This window comes from Aquarana catesbeiana, linkage group LG02, assembly GCF_042186555.1.
Source record: "Aquarana catesbeiana isolate 2022-GZ linkage group LG02, ASM4218655v1, whole genome shotgun sequence".
NCBI classification, from domain to species: domain Eukaryota; kingdom Metazoa; phylum Chordata; class Amphibia; order Anura; family Ranidae; genus Aquarana; species Aquarana catesbeiana.
The window spans coordinates 476,884,548-476,904,133 of record NC_133325.1 but is presented as its reverse complement, the minus strand read 5'-3'; the positions used below and the strand labels follow the sequence as shown (position 1 = coordinate 476,904,133).

The 19,586-nt window shown below is 43.4% G+C and overlaps 1 protein-coding gene across 3 annotated transcripts in view; it reads right to left on the bottom strand.

The window, feature by feature from the left end:
* Positions 1-843: 843 nt before the first annotated feature.
* TAFA3 (TAFA chemokine like family member 3) overlaps positions 844-19,586 on the bottom strand; it is a 701,431-nt gene continuing 682,688 nt past the window's right edge. For all 3 annotated transcript variants that reach the window (XM_073615718.1, XM_073615717.1, XM_073615719.1), the window contains one exon: positions 844-1,368. Coding sequence is in view for 1 of the 3 variants with exons in the window: in XM_073615719.1 (XP_073471820.1) it covers positions 1,357-1,368 (12 nt within the window). In the remaining 2 variants the exon portion in view is untranslated. The remainder of the gene's footprint in view (positions 1,369-19,586) is intronic.

Below are 19,586 nucleotides of genomic sequence, written 5' to 3'. Positions count from 1 at the left end.
CATTGATTTTAGGCGAATAAGCCTGGCTTATGTAAAAAACATTTACAGGAACCAGTCAGAAATATTCATAGCGAAAGTAATAGAGTAGAGATTGAGTTCTTCCAATGCATAGTAGGCTTTCTGTACAGTTATGTTGTTGAAGAATAGTCATTTGTCAATTCCAGTCTTCTTTCAGACTAAAATGGCAGCTAATAGAAACAGAAACTGTGCAGCAAATTATATCATTTTCAAGTATCATATTGAGTATGAGTACAAACTCTTTTTATACTTATTTGTGAATGTGATCATTATATTCTTTCCCATCAAGTAACTATTTTTGAATGCTTTTGTTTTAGATTAAGTGGTCATTTACATACTTTTAACAATTGCTTACGAGTTTATATTTAGAATTCTTATGTATTTTATAATAAATCAAAATTTTTAGGCAATGTGCTTCCATTTTTATATGTATCTAAATAAAAGAACTAATGCAGTCAGGTTAAAAAAAAGTATTTGCTCTTGTAAAATGCAACTTATGACCCAGTTAATTACATTTGAATAAAACATGTTATATAAAAAGAATAATCTATATCCCCCCATGCTATAGTCTGAGACTGTATATTTAGCACTTTGGAATTAAGAACATTGATATGGAAATAATATATTGCTATTGGCCAAAACATTTTACATATATAACACGCGCTTCCTTAAAATCATGATATGTTTCAAGAATTAGCACATCCTAAAATTCATACCATACAAACGCATTGAAATAAAATATATACGTGATGTGTAAAACATTCGACCCAGCTTGCTTTGCCAATCACTCCCTGTTAATCAATTTCACAACATTGGGACTGCAAATTATCATATAATAAATTGTATTTTCTTCGGCTTTCACTTGACAGAAGGGTAAAAAGTCACAATTCCAAGTCATAAACTGTAGACATAGTGAGATAGAACTAAATAGCTTCTTGGAAAGAATAAAATATCAAAGGTCAAATAAAGTAGTTAAATTACAGCTAAATTGGGTGTTGGTATACTGCACACAAACTGTCTCTTGTAATACGCATATTTTATTTCAGAGTAGTCCAACATGTTTGGAAATCAATTCATATGATCCATGTTGCAACTAATTAGTCCATAGGTTCTGTTGCAGATTTCTTGCACACTTTAAATGTCATCAAGTTGGTCCTCTGTTTTACTTTGTACATGATTATTGTCCTCCTCTTTAATGTCAGTTAGGGCTACTATCCAAATGTATCCACGCATCAGAACAAAGATACTTTGCATGGGGATATACAGTATGCCAGTGTAGAACTTTGGCCTGTCACAGCATTTGTACCCTCTGGGTGTTCGCTGCGTATACTCCAGACACTATCGTGTAACCTGTGTAGAAGAGAAAAAAAAAACAGTCTAAATAAATGATCTCCAGAATTACAGGACATTTCAGTAATAGTAGATAACACGTGATCTATTTAATTTAACTTCAACACCATATTATATTTAGCAAATGATAACGTAGTTAACCATGGCATCAAATCAGAATTTATCTTACACTAATGTGTAAAACCAGTTTACTACTAGTGGCCACATCATTATTGCTTTTTGGTTGGATTATTAAAATGAATGTTTAGCCAGGCTATGGACATAAAGTATTTTAATATTCTTGACAAACAATACATGAGCTTTAAGACAAGTCCTTCATAACTCATGAAGCTGCAGTGGAGCAATTCATCATCAAAGTTCACATCTGAAGTACCAAAGCTATCTTTGGGCAGCTCTGCTCACATTACTCATTCCTCCCAGAGAGCTCACGTGTACAATAAAGCTTAGACGGTTGCTGTCTTACTTTTAGAAAATGGAGCAGGGGGAGTTTAGCTGACTTAGAAAAGACTTCCATTTTTCTGTTGTGAATTTTTAAGATTAATTGCTCCACTACACTTGCAGCTGCTGAGGTCAGCTTGTTTTAAAACTCATATACTGCTTGACAAGAATATTTAAATACCTGAATGTTCATAGCCTAGCCTCACATATACTTTAAGCAAGAAAACACTTTGTTATTGCTCATCATCCCCAGGGCAGCCATCAGAAATGTTTGGGCCCCTTACCCAGCTTTAGACCTGAGCCCTCACACCCCCCCCCCCCCCAGCCTGACCACCAACATTCCCCAGGGCTTGCCAATGGGCCATCTTACCGAATAAAAACAAAACACCGGACACCTCACCTGTACGCACTTAGCCCCCCTCAATCCTGTATATGTCAACCCCCTCACACCTGTATATTTTTCAGCCTCCCAAGCCTATATATTTGTCAGCCCCCTCACACCTGTATATATGTCAGCCCCCCCCCCACACACACACACTTATATATATGGCAGCCCCCCTCACACACACCTGTATATATGGCAGCCTCCCTCAATTACACCTGTATATATGTCAGCCCCCCCGCACACCTGTATATTTGTCCGCCCCCCCCAACCTGTATATATGTCAGCCTCTCTCACACCTGTATATATGTCAGCCCCCCACACACACACCTGTATATATGGCAGCCCCCCTCACACACACACCTGTATATATGTCAGCCCCCCATACACACACACACACACACCTGTATATATGTCAGCCCCCCATACACACACACACCTGTATATATGGCAGCCCCTTCACACACACCTGTATATATGTCAGCCCCCTCATACACACACACCTGTATATATGGCACCCCCCACACACACCTGTATCTATGTCAGCCCCCCATACACACACACACACCTGTATATATGGCAGCCCCCTCACACACACCTGTATATATGTCAGCCCCCCATACACACACCTGTATATATGGCAGCCCCCTCACACACACCTGTATATATGGCAGCCCCCCTCACACAAACCTGTATATATGTCAGCCCTCCCACACACCTGTATATTTGTCTGCCCCCCAACCTGTATATATGTCAGCCCCCCTCACACCTGTATATATGTCAGCCCCCCCCCACACACACACCTGTATATATGGCAGCCCCCCTCACACACACCTGTATAAATGTCAGCCCCCATACACACACACCTGTATATATGGCAGCCCCCTCACACACACACACCTGTATATATGTCAGCCCCCCATAAACACACACACACCTGTATATATGGCAGCCCCCCTCACACACACCTGTATATATGTCAGCCCCCCCATACACATGCCTGTATATATGTCAGCCCCCTCACACACCAGTATATATGTCAGCCCCCCCATGCACCTGTATATATGTCAGCCCCCTCACACACCTGTATATAGTTCAGCCCCCCCAGACACACACCTGTATATATTTCAGCGCCCCCCCACACACCTGTATATATGTCAGCCACCACTCTACCCACCTTTATATATGTCAGTGCCCCCCCCACACACCTGTATATATGTCAGCACCCCCTACACACACCTGTATATATGTCAGCCCCCACACACACACCTGTATATATGTCAGCCCCCCCACACACACACCTGTATATATGTCAGCCACCCCTCCACACACCTGTATATATGTCAGCCAACCCCTCACACACACCTGTATATATGTCAGCACCCCCCACATATGTCAGCGCCCCCACACACACTTGTATATATGTCAGTGCCCCCCCCCACACCTGTGTATATGTCAGCACCCCCCCCACACACACCTGCATATATGTCAGTGCCCCCCACACACACCTGTAGAAATGTAACCCACCCCCCCACACACACACACACCTGTATATATGGCAGCCCTACATACACAAATGTGTACACACACAAGCCTCTGGCCCCTCCCTGTACACAAACAGCCCCCCTCCCTTTCCTTCACAGCCCCCTCCCTTTCCTTCACAGCCCCTACTTGTAACCTCCTACCTGGTCCCAGCTCATATTTACAAAGCTGACATGTTGCTGTGAAGCATAGTACAGGCAGATCACCGTCACATGAGGGGTGCACATAGTAGCCAGAGGTGGCAGTAAAGAGATCAATATCTAAAATCAATGACACGAGAACTGTAGAAACTGTGAGATCGTTTCTATACTGCACAGCATGGAAACCCTTCACCTGTCCTGCCTTCTTTTGGCCTGGGCAGGCCCCCTGGGCCCCAGGGCCCCTTACAGTTGTAACGGCTGTACCCCCCTGATGGCTGCCCTGATCATCCCTTAACATTTTTGTACATTTTTGTGAATGCTCAATATAGCATCTTTGCTTCCGATGGCAGAGAACTCAATTTTTTTTTAGCAAAATTCTACAACATGTCTTTGTTTTTTGAAAACACGCATATATGAATTAAAGCTGAGCTCCAGGAATTCAATCACTTTGATAAACATGTAGGTACACTATGGGGTTGATTTACCAAAACCAGAGAGAGCAAAATCTGGTGCAGTTGTGCAGGGTAGCTAATCAGCTTCTAACTTCAGCATGGTTGATTAAGCTTTGACAACAAAACTTGGAAGCTGACCAGATTTTGCACTCTCCAGTGTTAGTATATGAATTATGTCTACTGATGTGCATGTCACCTGATAAACTTATCTCTTTAATTTAGATCTGATAGTTTTATGGCACTCCTGAAGGGTACACTTTGGGGCTCTGAGAAGAGAGATTCTATGTCCTTGCACACACACAGCATCTCTGCCCGCCCCTCCTCTCTGCTGCCTATTCATGGAAGCCTTTGTATTTTGTGAATGAGTTCACAAAATGAAAAAGGCTTCTGTGAATGGGCAATAGAGGGGAGGGACGGGCACAGCAGCTGAATGTGACTTACTGCTGAAGGAGCAGAAACTAGAAGGTCCAGTGATGAAGCTCCAGAACTAGAGATCTGTGAAACAGTCAGATAAATTAAAGGTGGGATTAACCTCGCTGGACATACAGTAACTCATAGGGGTTGATCTACTAAAGGCAAATAGACTATGCACTTTGCAAAGTACAGTTGCTCCAGAGCGTAAATGAGGTAAAGGTTTTCTTTACAAAGAATACCCAATCACATGCAAGGAAAATAAAAAAAAAAAGCATTTTTACTTGCACATGACTGAATGATGGAAGTCATCAGAGCTTCTGCTCATTTGCTAGGCTGTAGAGCAACTGCCTTTATTTGCCTTTAGTAAATCAACCCCATAGTGTGCCTGCACATTTATCAAAGGTTTAAAATTCAAAGAATTCAGCTCTAACACTGCAGGTGTGCGTTTATTATTACAATATATCTAGTCAAATGTAGTGCCATTGGCTCTGATGGCACATGTTTTATCCAAAGTTCTAATATTGCATTTTTTTTAGTTTGAACATTATGTTGAGAAATGTTTAAGCTTTGGACAGTGTGCAGAAAGATCAGGACCCCTTTTAGGATTTACTGTTATCTGAAAGTTGTTAGAGAGATTTCCTCTAATTTCCAGTCCCATTCATAATGGTTTCCTAAGGCAGGAAAAAAAGCAAAATCCTGCAACACAAAAAAGCTAGAATCCCTGTCAGCTTTTTATTGTTGTATGTGCACTGGTTACAGATTTTTCTCTTACTTCTTGGCTGCTAAGGCCAATGCTGCCACGAAATTTTCAAAATCTCTCTAATAGGTCACTCTATTCATAACTGAAAAAAAAAGTTTTTGCTTCACACAAATTGGAGAAGTTTTTTTTTTTTTGATTGCTTAAGTAGTTTTTCTGTAGTGTTTTCCACAAAGTAACTTAATTTGACCTTCACAATTTTTACATGATTCCTCTTTCATATTTTTATTGTATGTAATAATTATAATGATTTGTCATGAGAGGGAGCTTTCAGTGGCTTATTGCTTCCATATAAGTTTTGATAAGATTAGGGATGAGCTCAAGGTTCAGTCCAAATACAAGGTTAGAATTCCCATCTTTTTGCTCATTCAGAAGGAGCCAAACATATGTATTAGTGGTATTTCTACTGCTACTGTGCATGACAGTTTCCTTCCTGTAAATGATTGTTAAGGAAGCAGTCATTTTCTGGCACCCATCTTGTCCTTAGCAACCAGGGATGTCTCACGGCCCATTCAAATACTGATCTTGGATATTCTCAACCAGGTAAACAAAAGAACATATAGCCATGACCATATATGGTCAATGACTTCACCCAGAAGACCCCACCCCCTTGTTTACATTTAGTCATAGAGACCAGAAGATGCCATTCAGTGTGAGTGAGGGACAGAAGCAGATCCTGATGGTGATTAATGGGATCTATAATTTCGGTGAGTCTGCTGTTCATTATGACTAATGTGGATCTGAATTGCTGGATGACATGATTGACGTTAGATGTACAGTGCATGGTGGGACTTTTTGTTTTTTTATTTTTGATTAAAGGACCTGTTATCACTTGCGGTTTACATTTTTTTTTAATGAGTAGTGGTACTGTACACCCATTACTTATTCACATGTGGTATAGAATCTGGGGTTCCCCTTGTGGTTAAGGAGGGGGTGCAATTCCACCCTTCTCTTTCCTGACCAGCCAGGCTACATGCTCAGCTAAGAGTTTGGTACCAATTTTTGGGAACCTCACTTTCTTTTTTTTTTTTGCACGGGGCTCCCCCCTAAAATTCTTACCAGACCTGAAGTCTCTGGTATAAAATTTGAAGAGAACCCCACTCCATTTTTTGTATCGGGTCCCCCATTAACATCTATACCAGACCCTCATCTATGATAAGGGTCTGAGATAGTTACATAGTAGGTGAGGTTGAAAAAAGACACAAGTCCATCAAGTCCAACCTATGTGTGATTATGTGTCAGTATTATATTGTATATCCCTGTATGTTGCGGTCATTCAGGTTCTTATCTAATAGTTTATTGAAGCTATCAATGCTCCCCGCTGAGATTACCGCCTGTGGAAGGGAATTCCACATCCTTGTCGCTCTTACAGTAAAGAACCCTCTACGTAGTTTAAGGTTAAACCTCTTTTCTTCTAATTTTAATGAGTGGCCATGAGTCTTGTTAAATCCCCTTCTGCGAAAAAGTTTTATTTCTATTGTAGGGTCATCAGTACGGTATTTGTATATTGAAATCATATCCCCTCTCAAGCATCTCTTCTCCAGAGAGAATAAGTTCAGTGCTCGCAACCTTTCCTCATAACTAAGATCCTTCAGACCCTTTATTAGCTTTGTTGCCCTTCTTTGTACTCACTTCATTCCCAGTACATCCTTCCTGAGGACTGGTGCCCAGAACTGGACAGCATACTCTAGGTGCGGCTGGACCAGAGTCTTGTAGGGTGGGAGAATTATCGATTTATCTCTGGAGTTGATCCCCTTTTTAATGCATGCCAATATTCTGTTTGCTTTGTTAGCAGCAGCTTGGCATTGCATGCCATTGCTGAGCCTATCATCTACTAGGACCCCCAGGTCCTTTTCCATCCTAGATTCCCCCAGAGGTCCTCCCCCAGTGTATAGATTGCATTCATATTTTTGCCACCCAAATGCATTATTTTACATTTTTCTACACCTCATTTGCCATGTAGTTGCCCACTCCATTAATTTGTTCAGATCTTTTTGCAAGGTTTCCACATCCTGCGGAGAAGTTATTGCCCTGCTTAGCTTAGTATCATCTGCAAATACAGAGATTGAACTGTTTATCCCATCCTCCAGGTCGTTTATGAACTCTTTCGGTTTTGCTGCAGTATAATGTATATATATTTTATACGTATTTGCACGTTTAACCGTTAGGCCCCTTTCACACTGGGGCGGTAGGGGCGTCGGCGGTAAAACAGCGCTATTTTTAGCGCTGTTTTACCGCGGTATTCGGCCGCTAGCGGTGCGGTTTAACCCCCCGCTGGCGGCCGAAAAAGGGTTAAAACCCCTCGTATAGCGCGGCTATAGCCGCGGTATTACCGCGGTATAGCCGCGCTGTCCCATTGATTTCAATGGGCAATAGCGGATTAGGAGCAGTGAATACACCGCTCCTTCACCGCTCCAAAGATGCGGCTTGCAGGAGATTTTTTCTTCTCCTGCCAGCGCACCGCTTCAGTGTGAAAGCCCTCGGGCTTTCACACTGAACAAACAGCGGAAGCTGTTTAGGGGCGGTTTGCAGGCGCTATTTTTAGCGCAATAATGCCTGCAAACCGCCCCAGTGTGAAAGGGGCCTTAAGTTAAGGGCAAATTAAGGTCATACATACAGGATGTTCTTTGTTTTTAAAGTTTCACATTTTCAAAATCCCTACCCCCCACCAAATAGATTTTTTTTTTTTTTTTTTACAATTTCTTCCTTTTTTTGTTTTAGTACATGTTGGCAGTGCCCAGCCCCATACCTTCTTGCCTATTATCCTAAAAAAGTGGTGGTTACTGTTCTATGATTAGAGCTCTTTGGCCGGCCCCATTGCTCACCTCTAATGTTATAAACACACTGTTTTCTACATAATACCTACACATAGGCATGCTCAGGGGGTGTGCCAGGTGTTCCCCCTATTGCTTAGGCTTCTTCCCATGTTGGGTCAGCAGTACTGCTGGCTTTCCTCCTCTCTTCTCCCCGGGCTAGTAAATATGTAATTTACCCATGCCTTCCCTTTCTAAATGAACACAGTGAAAACACTCTCTCACTGTGTTCATTCATAACTGAATCATAGTAAACTGTGTTTACTATGTTTTAGTTTCTGAATGAACAGGAAGCCGCTCATCACAGAGTACTTTACATTCATTAACTGTCCCATGCCGCTGAGGCTGCAGAGAAAGACATGCCCACTGGCTGACGTGTCCTCGCAGGTGACAGTTCTTATATAACTGAGGGTGGGGCCCTCTGATGCCACGGGGAAGCCATTGGGAAGTACTTCACCATGTGGCCCCGCCCTCACTTATATAAGAACTGTCACCTGCGAGGACGCATCAGACAGTGGAAGCCTCCCATGAAGGTGGATCGGTGGCGGCCTGTGGGTTTTTTTTTTTCTCGGTCCATCGGCGGAGCGAGAGAAGAAGATGAATGGACTTCATGGGACATTTTAATTCTTTTATTTTTTAACAAATGACTTGACCCAAAGTGTGTCTTGTGTTTTTTTTTAACATTTTGACAATTTTTTTGTGAAATGGTACGGGTACAATGTACCCTTTATCATTTCAAACAGGGGCGGCTGGGATATGGGGGTCCCCTTGTTAAAGGGGGCTTCCAGATTCCAATAAGCTCCCCACCGGCAGATCCCCGACAACCACCGGGCAAGGGTTGTGGGGATGAGGCCGTTGTCCCCATCAACATGGGGACAAGGTGCTTTGGGGCCTGGTATGGTTCAGGAGGGGGGAGGCCGCTCTCTCGTCCTCCCTCTTTTCCTGCGGCCTGCCAGGTTGCATGCTCGGATAAGGGTCTGGTATGGATTTTTGGGGGGACCCCCACGCAATTTTTTTAAAAATTTTGGTGCGGGGTTCCCCTTAAAATCCATACCAGACCTGAAGGGCCTAGTATGGAATTTGGCGGGACCCCCACGCCTTTTTTCTTTTAAATTTTGCTTCAGGGTTCGCCTTTGTATTCATACCAGACCCAAAGGGCCTGGTATTAGACTGGGGGGATCCCATGCCATTTTTTTCAATGACTTTTATCTGTATTGCCGGGACTGACAATTCATTATAGCCGCGAGTACTTTTAAATTACTTTTTTTCCTTTAGAAATGTCATTTTGTGCAGGGACTGTTCTAAACACGGGAAAAATGCACTACTTTAAAGGCATACTATAGACACCCACCAGGTACAAAATTTAAAGGAATATTTCACTTTTATTGTTTCACTTTAAGCATTATTAAAATCACTGCTCCCGAAAAAACTTTTTTTCTGCATTTTTACTGTACATGTCCCCTGGGGCAGGACCCGGGTCCCCAAACACTTTTTATGACAATAACTTGCATATAAGCCTTTAAAATTAACACTTTTGATTTTTCATGTTAACCACTTGAGCCCTGGACCATTATGCTGCCTAAGGACCAGAGGTCTTTTTCCAATTTGGCACTGCGTCGCTTTAACTGCTAATTGCGCGGTCATGCAATGCTGTACCCAAACGAAATTTGCGTCCTTTTCTTCCCACAAATAGAGCTTTCTTTTGATGGTATTTGATCACCTCTGCGGTTTTTATTTTTTGCGCTATAAACGGAAAAAGACCGAAAATTTTGAAAAAAAATGATATTTTCTACTTTTTGTTATAAAAAAAATCCAATAAACTAAATTTTAGTCATACATTTAGGCCAAAATGTATTCGGCCACATGTCTTTGGTAAAAAAAATGTCAATAAGCGTATATTTATTGGTTTGCGCAAAAGTTATAGCGTCTACAAACTAGGGTACATTTTCTGGAATTTACACAGCTTTTAGTTTATGACTGCCTATGTCATTTCTTGAGGTGCTAAAATGGCAGGGCAGTACAAAACCCCCACAAATGATCCCATTTTGGAAAGTAGACACCCCAAGGAAATTGCTGAGAGGCATGTTGAACCCATTGAATATTTATTTTTTTTGTCCCAAGTGATTGAAAAATGACAAAAAAAAAAAAAATATTTACAAAAAGTTGTCACTAAATGATATATTGCTCACACAGGCCATGGGCCTATGTGGAATTGCACCCCAAAATACATTCAGCTGCTTCTCCTGAGTATGGGGATACCACATGTGTGGGACTTTTTGGGAGCCTAGCCGCGTATGGGGCCCCGAAAACCAATCACCGCCTTCAGGATTTCTAAGGGTGTAAATTTTTGCTTTCACTCTTCACTGCCTATCACAGTTTCGGAGGCCATGGAATGCCCAGGTGGCACAAAACCCCCCAAAATGACCCCATTTTGGAAAGTAGACACCCCAAGCTATTTGCTGAGAGGCATATTGAGTCCATGGAATATTTTATATTTTGACACAAGTTGCGGGAAAGTGACACTTTTTTTTTTTTTTTTTTTTTCATAAAGTTGTCACTAAATGATATATTGCTCACACAGGCCATGGGCATATGTGGAATTGCACCCCAAAATACATTTAGCTGCTTCTCCTGAGTATGGGGATACCACATGTGTGGGACTTTTTGGGAGCCTAGCCGCGTACGGGACCCCGAAAACCAATCACTGCCTTCAGGATTTCTAAGGGTGAAAATTTTTGATTTCACTCTTTACTGCCTATCACAGTTTCGGAGGCCATGGAATGCCCAGGTGGCATAAAACCCCCCCAAATGACCCCATTTTGGAAAGTAGACACCCCAAGCTATTTGCTGAGAGGCATGGTGAGTATTTTGCAGCTCTCATTTGTTTTTGAAAATGAAGAAAGACAAGAAAAAACATTTTTTTTTTCTTTTTTCAATTTTCAAAACTTTGTGACAAAAAGTGAGGTCTGCAAAATACTCACTATACCTCTCAGCAAATAGCTTGGGGTGTCTACTTTCCAAAATGGGGTCATTTGGGGGGGTTTTGTGCCACCTGGGCATTCCATGGCCTCCGAAACTGTGATAGGCAGTGAAGAGTGAAATCAAAAATTCACGCCCTTAGAAAGCCTGAAGGCGGTGCTTGGTTTTCGGGGTCCCGTACGCGGCTAGGCTCCCAAAAAGTCTCACACATGTGGTATCCCCGTACTCAGGAGAAGCAGCAGAATGTATTTTGGGGTGTAATTTCACATATTCCCATGGCATGTTTGAGCAATATATCATTTAGTGACAACTTTGTGCAAAAAAAAAAAAAAAAAATTTGTCTCTTTCCCGCAACTTGTGTCGCAATATAAAATATTCCATGGACTCGACATGCCTCTCAGCAAATAGCTTGGGGTGTCTACTTTCCAAAATGGTCATTTGGGGGGGTTTTGAACTGTCCTGGCATTTTATGCACAACATTTAGAAGTTTATGTCACACATCACCCACTCTTCTAACCACTTGAAGACAAAGCCCTTTCTGACACTTATTGTTTACATGAAAAAGTTTTTTTTTTTTGCAAAAAAATTACTTTGAACCCCCAAACATTATATATTTTTTTAAAGCAAATGCCCTACAGATTAAAATGGTGGGTGTTTCATTTTTTTTTTTCACACAGTAATTGCGCAGCGATTTTTCAAATGCATTTTTTGGGGAAAAAACACACTTTTTTAAATTTTAATGCACTAAAACACACTATATTGCCCAAATGTTTGATGAAATAAAAAAGATGATCTTAGGCCGAGTACATGAATACCAAACATGACATGCTTTAAAATTGCGCACAAACGTGCAGTGGCAACAAAATAAATACATGTTTAAAAGCCTTCAAAAGCCTTTACAGGTTACCACTTTAGATTTACAGAGGAGGTCTACTGGAAAAATTACTGCACTCGATCTGGCCTTCGCGGTGATACCTCACATGCATGGTGCAATTGCTGTTTACATATGACGCCAGACCGCCGCTTGCGTTCGCCTTAGCGCGAGAGCAGGGGGTGACAGGGGTGCTTTTTTTTTTTTTTTTTTTTTTTTCTTTATTATTTTTTTGCTTTTTTAATCTTACTTTTAAACTGTTCCTTTCATATTTTTTTTTTTAATCATTTTTATTGTTATCTCGGGGAATGTAAATATCCCCTATGATAGCAATAGGTAGTGACAGGTACTCTTTTTTGAAAAAATTGTGGTCTATTAGACCCTAGATCTCTCCTCTGCCCTCAAAGCATCTGACCACACCAAGATCGGTGTGATAAAATGCTTCCCCAATTTCCCAATGGCGCTATTTACATCCGGCGAAATCTAAGTCATGAAATACTCGTAGCTTCCGGTTTCTTAGGCCATAGAGATGTTTGGAGCCACTCTGGTCTCTGATCAGCTCTATGGTCAGCTGGCTGAATCACCGGCTGCATTCTCAGGTTCCCTGTTGAGACAGGAGAGCCAGAGAAAAACACGGAAGACGGTGGGGGTGGGGGGGGGGGCATTCCCTCCCACGGCTTGTAAAGGCAGTCTAGAGGCTAATTAGCCGCTAGGATTGCTTTTACATGAAAGCCGACCGCTGGCTGAAAAGAATGATACCAAGATGATACCTAAACCTGCAAGCATCATTCTGGTATAACCACTCAAAGTCGTGAATGGCGTACCTGAAGACAAAAAAATGGTTAACAATGGTTAACAATAAAGCACAGTAAACAGTAAAGTATAAATAATTACACACCTGAAAAACAAACATGATAAAACATAATAACAATAACAATAACAATAAAACATTGCAGAATAGAATACAGTAAAAAAGAGCAGAACAATAGAGAGAGAGAATAGAGAGAGAGAGGACAATAAAACGACAACTATTTTTTTTTTAATTTCATATTTTTTTTTTTTTTTACACTTTTTTTGTAACTAACTTTTATAACGGTAACCGGTTCCAGGTTCGGGTCTCTCAAAATGCGATGGCATCTTGGGAGACCCTGTGAAAGTGTGCCTAGTCTGTGCAATGCTGTACTCTACGCTAATACTCAACTAGTGAATGGTAGCGTTCAAAACATTCACCAATGCAAAGACCAGGATTGTCAGGACAGGAGGGACAATAATAGCGGGTGTCACGCCTATATCCGCGCTTGCTGCAGACACAACATCTTTTTTGGGGGGTTCGCTGGGTAGGGGTACTCGGGAGGACATAAAGAAAATGCCTCTCATGCAGCCGACTGCATTTGGTTGGGGATGTGAATGGGGGAAGTATGGGCGCTGCAGAAGTGGTGGGTTCCCAATTAGGATTGGCGAATGCAGCAGGAAGGGCATTATGGGCACGACGGGCCTGTGTTTGTCTTCTTGGTGGCAGTGGGACACTACTTGTGCTTGCCACCTCACCAGCTTGAACTGCACTTATGGGACTCGCCACGTCACCACGTGTTACTGCAGTGCTGGTTTGACTACGACCGGGGTGTACTAGGCCGCTGGCGCTTGCCAGTTCCCCAAAACGCTACCAAAAAACTGTTAGCGATCGCAGGGATCAGGCCTGACTCTGCGAATGCTGCAGTTATGCGTTTAGTGTTTTGTAAGTGACAGTGATCAATCGATACTGCACTTGGGTGGGCTGGGCCGGGCGGAGGGGCAAAACGCAGGTGCTAGCAGGTATCTGGGCTGATCCCGCTAACACTGCGTTTTTGGGAACCCTAAACTGCTGGTGACGCTAGTATAGATCTGATCGGATCAGATATTGATGCGATCAGATACTATACCTCTAAGGGAGGTGTACGGTGCGTGCGTGGGTATTAGCGGTACTGGCGCTAACCTGACGCTGCCTGGGGCGGGTGCTTTCCAGTTCACCAAAACGCTACAAAAAAAACTGTTAGCGATCGCAGGGATCAGGCCTGACTCTGCGAACGCTGCAGTTATGCGTTTAGTGTTCTGTAAGTGACAGTGATCGATCGATACTGCACTTGGGTGCGCTGGGCTGGGCCGGGCGGAGGGGCAAAACGCAGGTGCTAGCAGGTATCTGGGCTGATCCCGCTAACACTGCGTTTTTGGGAACCCTAAACTGCTGGTGACGCTAGTATAGATCTGATCGGATCAGATATTGATCCGTTCAGATACTATACCACTAAGGGAGGTGTACGGTGCGTGCGTGGGTGTTAGCGGTACTGGCGCTAACCTGACGCTGCCTGGGGCTGGTGCTTGCCAGTTCACCAAAATGCTACCAAAAAAACTGTTAGCAATCGCAGGGATCAGGCCTGACTCTGCGAACGCTGCAGTTATGCGTTTAGTGCCTTGTAAGTGACAGTGATCGATCGATACTGCACTTGGGTGGGCTGGGCGGAGGGGCAAAACGCAGGTGCTAGCAGGTATCTGGGCTGATCCCGCTAACACTGCGTTTTTGGGAACCCTAAACTGCTGGGGACGCTAGTATAGATCTGATCGGATCAGATATTGATCCGATCAGATACTATACCACTAAGGGAGGCGCATGCTGTGTGCGTGGGTGTTAGCGGTACTGGCGCTAATCTGACGCTGCCTGGGGCGACGCATATCACCGCCGGGCGATCGGGGGGCTAAACCTTTATTCGGTAATAAACGGCGGGTGCCCTGACACTATAAAAAAAAAAAAAACTAACCAGCGTCAACCGTAACGGTTATACAGTGATCAGTGGTGAAAGGGTTAACTAGGGGGCAATCAAGGGGTTAAAACATTTATTAGGTAGTATATGGGGGTCCCTGACGCTATAAAACGCTGACGGCGAACCTAAATATTTACCTCACTAACTAGCGTCACCAGCGACACTAATACAGCGATCAGAAAAATGATCGCTTAGCGACACTGGTGACAGGGGGTGATCAAGGGGTTAAAACTTTATTAGGGGGGGTTAGGGGGGTACCCTAGACCTACAGGGGGGTAACAGTAACTGTGCTAACACAGTAACTGTCACAAACTGACACAGCAGTAATCAGAAAAAAAAAAAAAAAACTGCTGGTGTCAGTTTGTGACGGGGGGGGGGGGTGATTGGGGGGGGATCGGGGGGCGATCGGGGGGGGATCGGGGTGTAATGTGTGCCTGGCATGTTCTACTGTGTGTGTGTGTGTTGGTGCACTCACTCACATGTCGTCTCTCCTCGGGCCGGAACGGAAACTACCGACCCGAGGGGAGATTACATCACTTCCTTTGCTGCTGTTTAGCATACAGCAGCAAAGGAGTGTTCCCATTGGCCGGCGGCGATCGCGAGGGGGGGGCCACGAACGGATGGCCTCCCCCTCGTCTCTGATCGCCGGGGGACAGAACGGGACCGCCTCGGGCGGCGGGGGGGGTCCGATCGGACCCCCCACCCGCGGAAGGCAAATCACGTACCCTGTACGTGATTTTGCCTGTCCGTGCCGCCTTGCCGACGTACATCGGCGTGAGGCGGTCGTCAAGTGGTTAATGTCCCATAGACTTTAACGGTGTTCCGGCGGCTTTCGAACTTGCCGCGCACACCGCATATTGTTCAATGTTCGCAGAACATCCAAACAACCAAAGTTTAGCCCAAACTTATGCTCGGGCCGAACCGTTCGCCCATCCCTACTTATCATCAGTACATTATGCAATGCCCAGTCCCTGCAGGTGCAATGAGAGGACATATTCACTGTGTTGTGTGCCTATGGTCAACATACGAGAATCTGAATATGTTATTTGATTGAGAAATTAGTGCACAGCAGCATACTCCCCTTACAACTGGATACAATCCATCATGATTGCTAAGTTTCCCATCTCAACAGGATCTTACCACATGACACTGTAGTAAGAAATGCATATTTAGGATCAAAGAGCAAATTAATATCCGATCATTGGGGTGTCAGTGCATTAACATTTGGGACATAAACAAGGAGTAGAACCCTTGATGATATCAATATCCCATCATCAGTACACCTTTTCCTAGTCATTCCTTAAGATGCAGTGAGACTTTTTTACTAATGGAGTTTAGAATACGGACTCAATAAATAGTGTGAATATTCAATTTTTCAATCATGCAAGAAGCGAATTCCTATTTACGTCACCTGCATACGATTAGATGTTCAAAGTAAACAGGAATTGCTTTTCACTGAATGAATAAATGAAATGAACATTCACACAATCCACTATGTAAAGATTGTCCACTCCATTAGTAAAAATCAGCTCAAATATGTCTGCCATATAGAAGATAACTTGTGCCTGTATGAGTTAGCATAATAAAAGAGGTTGTAGCAGATCAAGCCAGAACCAGACCAGTGGCTCTTAGCATTTTAGGTGGTTAAACAACAATGATGAAGAAAAGCACTTCCACTATTACAGTTATTAAAATAGAGTTTAAAAAAAGTGATCAAAGATTCCTCTCTACCTTGTAATCTCCACCTTGTAATTTTCTTACATCAGACATATTAAAGGTGACTGCATCTAGAAAGCAAGTCTTTGCTGTATGTACAGTAGCTGAGATGTGCATGCTGTAAGCAGGAATGCCACATATGGTAGTTTTCAACAGAATTGGGCTAATTTGAAGAGCCGCTGGCTATTTATTGCTAACAAGCTAGCAAAAATACTTTCCATAAATCTTTAGAGACCATGGTACAGCTAACATATTAAGCCTTTATTTCATCAATCAGTAGCCTGTCTCACATGAGCTAGAAGATGTCTTCTTAATTAAATTACTCATCTTGGCATTATTTAAATTTTAGGTGATAACATTTGGAAAAAAATAAAAAATAAATAAAACTTGTCACTCTTTGGGCATAAGTCGTAGAAGTCACAAAATTAGGAGCTGTATGAGCCACACCTTCTCCTCAGCCATAGCTGTAAATAATAGGGGCAGAAATAGAGACAGTATACCTCTATGACCCAGTTCCTTTAATCAGGACAGTCTAAGTTTACGTAATTTTTTTTTTTTTTTTTTTAAATCCGCACAAGGGACAGTGCTTATATTTAATACAAAGTCGGGTTGATGTACTAAAACTGGAGAGCGCAAAATCTTGTGCAGCTGTGCAGGGTAGCCAATCAGCTTCTAACTTCAGCTTATTCGATTAAGCTGTGACAAAAAAACCTGGATGCTGATTGATTTCTAAGTGTAGCTGCACCAGATTTTGCTCTCTCCTGTTTTAGTAAATCAACCCCGGTGTTCCTTGTGCTGGTGCTGACTGTCATAATTGAAATCTTCTATCGATCCTTCCACTACCCTCATACCGTGCAGTTGTATTTTTCCAGTGCTGCAGGAGTTAATGGAGCCGAGGGACATGTCACAGGCACTCATCAAGACTGCTAATTGAGCCTGCCCTTTTGCCAAAACTTAGGTTTTAAAGTGGATGTAAACTCAATGTCATACTTTCTAAACTACTGCCATAGGGGTTATCTATAAGGATATACATGCCTCCTGCATGTATCTTTACCTGTCAAATGTCTCCCCTCTGTCTGTTATGAGACCCAAAAAACTGCATTTTCTGTGGGTGGGTCTGTTGTCTGGAGCTAGGTGGGTGGAGTCGTGATGTCAGTAGACTCCCCGCCCACCTCTACACTTCCCTGTGTATTTCTAACACTGAACTTCTGCTATGATCTCTAACATCCAGTGAAAAGGCAGGAAAGTAACCACATGACTTCAGCATGCCAAATCATGCTGAGGTGTGGAACAGCCAATCCTTGCAGAGCTGCTGAAGAAAGGAGTGGGGGAGGGAATTAAAAAATACTGCATGTATCTTAGGCTGTCACTCACAGCAAGGGGGAGTATTTGACAAAGTTTTTCTCAGTTTGTCAAGATTTATCTCACTGAACAATAAAAGGGGATTGCTCAGAGATGGATTAACACTGTGTGACAAGACTGGGCTCAAATGATAGGAAATCTTATACTCTACAGTATGATATATATATATTAAAAAAATTTCAGGTTTACATCCACTTTAAAGTATTTCTAAACACTTTTTTTAAATACAATAGTAAAAATTGTATAATTAAAGTGATTGTAAAGTCTAGTTTTTTTCCTATAACAATAACAAACATGTTATACTTACCAGTGGATTTGCACAGAGCAGCCCAGATCCTCCTCTTCTCGGGTCCCTCTTCGGCTCTCCTGGCCTCTCCCCCCTGTTGAGTGCCCCCACAGCAAGCAGCTTCCTATGGGGGCCCCCAAGCCAAGCTGCAGCTCCGTGCCATTCAGAAACAGAGCTGCGGTTCAGACCTTCCCCTTTCCTGATTGGCTAACTGACTTTGATTGACAGCAGCGGAAGCCAATGGCATCGCTGCTGTGTCTCAGCCAATCAGGAGGGATAGTCCCAGGTGGCTAAGACACTCGTTGACATCACAGTACAGAGATGGGATTTAGGTAAGTATTAGGGGGGCCGAGGGCAGCTGCATAGAATGCATTAAGATAAAAAAACCTTCTGACTTTACAACCACTTTAACCACATGCTGACCGGGCCATAGCCGAAAGACGGCTACAGCGCGGTTGGGTTATCCTGGGTGGATGTCCGTGGGACGTCCTCCCAGAATCCTGCTCTCGCGCGCCCCCTGGGGCGCGCACCCGAGAACATCCGTGACCGCCGGGTCCGCATCACGGATCACGGTAAATGGCCGCTGATCGCGGCCGTTTACCATGTGATCGCTCCGTCAAATGACGGAGCGGTCACATGTAAACAAACCGGCGTCATGTCATGACGCTGGTTCCTCCCTCCCCTCTGTGTACCGATCGGTATAGAGGGGGAGGAGAGGGGGAGGGATCAGATGGTAGCAGCGTTGTGGGCTGCATCTGTAGTGCCCACAACGCTGCTCAGTGACAAATACAGTCACATGCAGCCATCCCTCCATACTATAATGCGATGCAATACCCAGGAATACCCTGCAATACTCTGCAATACCCCACAATACTCTGCAATACCCCACAATACCCTGCAATACCCCGCAATACCCTGCAATACTCTGCAATACCCTGCAATACCCCTCAATACCCCGCAATACCCCGCAATACCCCACAATACCCCACAATACCCCACAATACTCTGCAATACTCTGCAATACCCCGCAATACTCTGCAATACCCCACAATACTCTGCAATACCCCCACAATACTCTGCAATACCCCCACAATACCCCGAAAAACCCTGCACTACTCCAAAACACCCCGCAATACTCTGCACTACTCCGAAACACCCCGCAATACTCTGCACTACTCCAAAACACCCCGCAATACTCTGCACTACCCTGCAAGACTCTGCACTACTCCGCAACACCCCGCAATACTCTGCAACACCCTGCAATACTCCAC